Below are 7,009 nucleotides of genomic sequence, written 5' to 3' on the forward strand. Positions count from 1 at the left end.
TTTATATGTGGTTTGTCCTGAACTTAAAGCAATAGTTAAACATTTTGGGAAATCCACTTATTTGCATTCTTGTCGATGAGAAAATCAGTGCCACAGCTACAGCTATCGGCTGGTTAGCTTGGCCACAAATACTACAAGATATGTTGTGTGCTTTGTCTGCCTCTATTATGACATTGTATAATTGATATAAAGCACAAAATAAAAACACTGTATTGGAAGACTACAAGGTTTTTTTTCCAGTTAAGCACAATAACAACTCAATCACACGTCAGTCCCCAAGTAAGACAGATTGTTAGAGGAGGGAACAAAGAGCTTGATAGGTTATATGACAGAGAGCTTTGGTAAGGAAGCTGCTAGAGCTCAGCTGCTTCTCCTCTCCTCCTCTTTCTCTGATGATGGAGGGAACCGAACTCTGCTTCCCAAACCTCAACACCTCTTGCAGGAAGCCCGAGCGTTCTCACTCTGACACTGTGCTTATTTACATTGCGCTGTCCTTCGTCTCTCTGCTTACTGCGACTCTCAACCTGCTTGTCATCGTCGCTATCTCGCACTTCAAGTAGTAGTTTATAACTCTGGCAGATTTACAGAAAGAAACGATTGCTAAAAATACTTTTGCGTTTGTCATGGTTTTATCTGCTGGAATGACAATTGATGGTACAAATAATGATGTTGCTCCCTTATCTCTCCAGGCAGCTTCAGACCCCCACCAACCTCCTCCTCCTCTCTCTGGCTGTCTCAGATTTCCTCGTGGGCCTCCTCATGTTCTTCCAAATTGTGCTCATAGACGGCTGCTGGTTCCTCGGTGACCTCATGTGCATTCTGTACGCGTATACATCATATATTGTTACCTCTGCCTCAGTAGGAATCATGATGCTTATATCAGTTGACCGCTATGTAGCTATTTGTGAACCTCTGCATTACTCCACCAAAGTCACTCCAAAAAGAGTTCAAATCTTTGTTACACTGTGTTGGATGTTTCCTCTGTCCTTTTTCAGTCTGCTGCTGAGGGATAACCTGAAACAACCAGGCATGTTTACATCCTGTTCTGGAGAGTGTGTCATTGTTGTTAATCCTATAGAACAATATGCAGAGCTTATTTTGACCTTCATTATTCCCATTACCGTCATCATAGTTCTGTATATGAGAGTATTTGTGGTGGCTGTGTCTCAGGCTCGTGCCATGCGGTCTCATATTGCAGTCGTCACTCTCCGGTGTTCAGTGAAAGTAACTGCTAAGAAATCTGAAATGAAAGCAGCCAGGACTCTCGGTGTTGTTATCGCCGTGTTTCTTATATGTGTCTGCCCGTATTTCTGTGTGTTACTTGCAGGCCAAGATAACTTGCTCAATGCTTCATCTGCGACCTTTGTTGTATGTCTTTTCTATTTTAACTCCTGTCTAAACCCCGTGATCTACGCCTTTTTCTACCCCTGGTTTAGAAAATCTGCTAAACACATCGTTACACTTCAAGTACTGAAGCCTGGCTCCTGTGAGACCAACATACTGTAAAGAGACACTGTGGAGTCTGGACTGACAGTAGGCCTGTTCTGTGTTGAGGGAAATGTGTTTGAACATGTTAACGTTGAGTCAACCATTTAATGAACCTTAAAGTCAGTACTGATTTGATCCACCGGAGAGGGGGAAATACTTTGATTAGCAGCGTTTCACATATGCAAAACCATTTACATCATCAGCCTTGAGTCCTTGAAACATGAAAGTCGGGCTGCCGGGTCTTACTTAATGATTTACAGACAGGTTTTTAAATTATTTTATGAATGATACTCAGATTTGGTAATGGTTTATTTCAACCAATTACTCTTTTTTTATATATCTCCCCCATGTCTCTCAAAAATAGAGAAGTAACCTCCCCTGTCTCTATGGACCAGCCTCCTCTGCTACAGACAGATGCTGAGAAGAGAGAAAACGACAAAACACTGTCTTCACTGTATCTTCTATTTTTTTGCTTCATCCTGATGACGAGTCTGGAAATGCACTTTCTTGCTGCCGAGAAGATCAATATTCTCTCATATCTGTCCAGTAAATATAAGGCTACAGCTCGTAGCCGGTTAGCTTGCGGGCTTAAAAACAGCAAGATATGTTGTGTGCTTTATCTACCTTTATTATTATATTGTACAATCAATAAAAAACAGAACGGCTTCGGAAGTTTACATGAGCTTTGTGGGAGTTTTTTTCCAGTTATGTGCAATCTTAAGTAAATCACACAGGCTGATCTGTTTGAGATTGGATGTCTATCAGTCTGTAGCACCAATATGTCCACTGTCTGCCTGCCCCACACGTTTTGATTGTCTCAGGTTTCAATCATACTGATCAAGATCAAGATCATACTGTGGACAAAACAAAACGAAGCAGAGTCACAGTCTTAAATACGTGTATTACCTGCCAAGATAAGTAGCAGACGTTTGATGGAAAAGTATAACCTAATCTGTATGACCTACAATGAATGTCAACAGCTAGTCTTTTCTCTCAGTACACGAGGAAAAAGTGCAACACAAAGACAGAGCTGCGAGGAGTTTAGTGATTTGCTTTATTAAGAATACATCCATTATGTCGGCTCAAGTTGACTCACACAGTTTACACCAGGGGTATTCAAGTAAAATTCAAAGAGGTCCAGTTAGAGAAAATGTCCTCAAGCAACGGTCCGGAACATCCTAATGTCTAACTTGCGTTGTGATTTAGTGTGATATATATATTGAAGTAGTTGTAGCAGTCTAGCAGTTGTATCAACGTCTGCATGTGATCAACAACTGACTGTCAAATCAAATAAAGAAACATTTTGACAATATTTATCATCACTTAACATTGAACTATACAGATATATAATACTGTAGATATGTATAATGTTCCTCTCTCATTAAGTAAAAGAAGGGCTGCATTTCAAAATCAAATAGAGAAAATAAATAAAATAGCTTTTGAAAAGTTGTGCAGGAGGTGATTGCCTGTCTCTCTCAGAGCACAACAGTTGAACACCAAGGATGGCTGGTCAGACTGCAACTGTCCTGATAAGGCGAGGCTGTCTCTCCAAGGTTGTGGGAGATTCACCTCTGATATACTGTCTCCAATAAAATATGACCTGAAGTGACATACGTGACTTCTGTTGACTTAGCTAAGCATACTTCCTTGTTTAGAATCCAAATCGCATGAGCGAGCATCGGCCAAAACAAACTGATTCACTGTGATTTAGAATAACGTTTCTGTAATGTTCCTATATTTTATTTGGACAATAGCCTCCATGATACTAACTAGCTTGTTGTTTTTAAAAAACTTTATCAGCTAACGTTACGAATTAACCAATGTCAGATCCATGCCGCGTAGCTAAGTTACAGCTAGCTGGCTAACCTTAGCTTGTTAGCAGACAAGTTGGCCACCCCTGCCTTGCACCACTCTTGGCTAGTAGAAAGCAATCATCAGTTATACCATTACATCATTTATTGTCGGAGGAAATCAACACCGTTTGCTACATCCTTTAAAATCGTGGATCGTGTTAGCTGGTGAGGTAATTTGGCGAGCTAGCCAACTGTAACAACTGGGTTTCTCAGCGGAGAGGACTCAAAAGCAAGGTACACGGTTGAGCAGTCCGACAATGCAGATAATCCAGGAGGGAATAGGCGGAGACGTAGTCAAAAAAGCCAAAAAGGAGATCAAAAACCAAGTAGTCACAAATACAAGGAACACTTGAGGGAAATCGCTGGAACGCTCACAGATGGGAGACTAATGAGGGACAGGTGACAGTAATCAGGGCGGGGCAGGTAATCACGGAGGTAGAATAAATAAAAAAAACAGGAAATGCGCAACACAAAACATAAAACATGAACAAAATAAGACAAAACAGACCAACGAACAGGACAGGACGTTACACCGACTAACATACCCATTCCGACAGTAATTTGCTAGTGATAAGGTTAACAAGCTAAGGTTAGCCAGTTAGCTGTAATAGCTACACTGTATTAGGGTGACCATATCTTCAAACCCCCAAATCGGGACCCTTAGGTGTACCGCACGTTCATGCATGCACACGCGTGCGCTTATGCAAGCACCATAGGCGTTTTCATGAGGATGGGGGGACAATTTCAGCGTTTAGCACACCTACCGAGCGCACCTTTCAACACCGAGGACGCCATAAATGCAGCATTTTCATTGCCAGGTACTTTATTAAGGAAGGAGTATATGGAAGTTTTTATCGGACTTTATTAGTTGGAACCCACAGGAGACAAATGTGTACCATGATCCACAAACATGTATTTTTGTATTTGTGATGTGTAAAGTCATATCCACAAAAATACAGCTGTCGGCGCTGTAAGGGAGCTGAACAGGGAGCTGAAAGTTGGGGAAGGGCTCATTTTTTAAGTTACGTTACAATCCGTTCACACACTGGCAATAAAAAGCGATTAACACACGTAAATACATGTAAAAAAAAAACTCCACATACTGCCACTCCCAACCAGACCACAATACATCACAGGGAGGGGCCTTGAGAGTGCAATGAATATTCAGATGAATAGAGAAGTCAGTGTAGCAGAGAGAGAGGTTAAAGGTTAAAGGCAAGTCCAAAAGCTGCCAGAGCTCAGCCTCTCCTCCTCTTTCTAATGACAGAGACCATGGAAGAGGCTGAACTCTGCTTTCCACAACTCCTTAACTCATCCTGCAAGAAGCTGGAGCCTACTCACTCTGCATTTTCACTTTACATTCTACTGTCCGTCATCTCTCTTCTCACTGTAGCTCTCAACCTGCTGGTCATCATCTCCATCTCCCACTTCAGGCACATAACTTTCATGCTAAAATGCTAAAATGTTGTTAGATTGTCTTTGGATTTACAGATACAATATTGGTGACAGCGTTCACAATGATGATATTCTCTCACTGCAGGCAGCTCCACACCCCCACCAACCTCCTCCTCCTCTCTCTAGCTGTCTCAGACTTTCTTGTTGGCCTCTTGGTGATGCCAATTGAAACACTCCTGACAGAGAACTGCTGGATCCTGGGCGACCTCATGTGTTCTCTGTATTATCTGTTACCTGTCATCATAATCTCTGCCTCCGTAGGAAACATGGTGCTCATATCTGTTGACCGTTATGTAGCTATTTGTGACCCTCTGCATTACTCCACCAAAGTCACTGAAAAAACTGTCACAATATGTGTTTTAATGTGTTGGATTTGTTCTGTTTTCTATGGCATTTTCCTTTTATATGATAACCTGAAGCAACCAGGCAGGTATAATTCCTGTGTTGGCGAATGTGTGGTCAACATTGCAGGAGCTGTTGATCTTGTTGTCACTTTTATTATTCCCATTATTGTCATCATAGTTCTGTATGTGAGTGTATTTTTGGTGGCTGTGTCTCAGGCTCGTGCCATCAAGTCCCACATTGCAACTGTCTCACTCAAGCGTTCAAAGAGTGTGAAAGTTCATAAATCTGAGCTAAAAGCATCAAGGACGCTCGGTGTTCTTCTAGTTGTGTTTCTGATGTGTTATTCTCCATATTACTGTGTCTCTCTCACAGGCCACGACATCTTGATCGGTTCTTCAACTGAGGCCTTTATGATTTTTCTGATGTATTTGAACTCCTGTCTAAACCCCGTCATCTATGCCCTTTTCTACCCCTGGTTTAAAAAAGCTACTAGACTTATAGTTACATTTCAGATACTGCAGCCTGGCTCCCGTGAGGCTAATATACTGTAGTGAAAATGCTGTTGTCCTTGTGTTGTGTGTGTATATATTAATGCATACATCTATCATCTATAGTATCTATTCATCTTTATTTTCAAACTGTTTTCAGTTTTTCTGAAACTGAAAACAATTCATGATCCGGAGGACGAGTATCTCTTGATGGCTATAATGGACAATGAAAGCATTTTTCATCAGAGTTGGTGATAACAGGGTTGTGAGCGCTCACACTTTTCCTGTGCCAGAGAATACAGGACGTATTACCTATCACCCAGCACTCTAGATTTTAGAGAAAATAATCCTTAAAATGATTTGATTCATGTTTGAAGATTCTTTTTTTTTTGTATCTCCAGATGTTTAGACTATGGTGATGGCAAGGAGAACCCTTCATCATATTCCACGCTTTGAAAAGTTTGTGATGACTGATATGAATGTAAAAAGAAGAACGTACTGATTTCATCCCGCACATTTGAAAAAAAGTTGGCTCATCAGACACATCCATAGAATATGTAGATTTATGTGACATGATGTGTAAAGGGTGCAGAAATGACAAGATTGTGGCTGACACTGAAAAACCATGTATCATTTGTGGCCATGACAACCTAAACATGATTAAAAAAAAAATGAATACCAAGATAAAAGCTTCCATTATTTCTCCAGTCTTTGGCTACAGTATTATCAGACGTATGAGTTGCTATTATTATTATTATTATTATTATTATTATTGTTTACAGTGTTAGTGTGGGTACTGTAGTGGACTCAAATGTACAGAAGAAAGTGCACCAGCTGATCTACATGGGTGGAAAATACACTTTACATAACCTCAGAGGGCCATAAGCAGCACCGCACCACACACACACACACACACACACACACACACACACTGTTTTTAAGACCTTTCACATTTAATTTGCCTGTAGACACTGAACAACTCCCAGTGTTCAGCTCCTAGACTGCTCCTAATGGATGTGTACCTCCCCGGCTCAGAAAGGTTTCACACCTCCTTGCATCAGTCTTAGGTGATGACATCACTGCAATCAAAGGTGAAAACAACAAACTCCCAACATGATGCACAAAAGTATATTTTTTAAATATTTGAGAAGATCTTTCATCTTTTAATCAGGAGATCTTTATGTCAACTGTGAGAAAAGTATTTTGCGATTATGAGACATAACATCTCGCAAAATCATGAAATGATTATCAACGTAGCTGTTGGACCCTTAACTGAGCTACCAATTAAACAAACCCAAAATCACCCCCTCTGGCTACGCCTCTGCCACAAACGAGATGTTTACCTCCAAATGACGAGATCTTTAACTCATAATTGTAGGA

At 40.8% G+C, this 7,009-nt stretch overlaps 1 protein-coding gene and 1 pseudogene across 1 annotated transcript; both read left to right on the forward strand.

Annotated features, from left to right (window-relative positions):
• Window positions 1–322: 322 nt before the first annotated feature.
• Window positions 323–1,506, forward strand: LOC139292499 (trace amine-associated receptor 13c-like; annotated as a pseudogene).
• Window positions 1,507–4,601: 3,095 nt separating this feature from the next.
• Window positions 4,602–5,692, forward strand: LOC139292124 (trace amine-associated receptor 4-like). Its single transcript, XM_070914300.1, has 2 exons — window positions 4,602–4,774; window positions 4,882–5,692. The coding sequence occupies exons 1-2, from the start codon at window positions 4,602–4,604 to the stop codon at window positions 5,690–5,692; spliced, it is 984 nt and encodes a 327-aa protein (XP_070770401.1).
• Window positions 5,693–7,009: the final 1,317 nt, after the last annotated feature.

This window comes from Enoplosus armatus, chromosome 11 (assembly GCF_043641665.1).
Source record: "Enoplosus armatus isolate fEnoArm2 chromosome 11, fEnoArm2.hap1, whole genome shotgun sequence".
NCBI lineage: Eukaryota > Metazoa > Chordata > Actinopteri > Centrarchiformes > Enoplosidae > Enoplosus > Enoplosus armatus.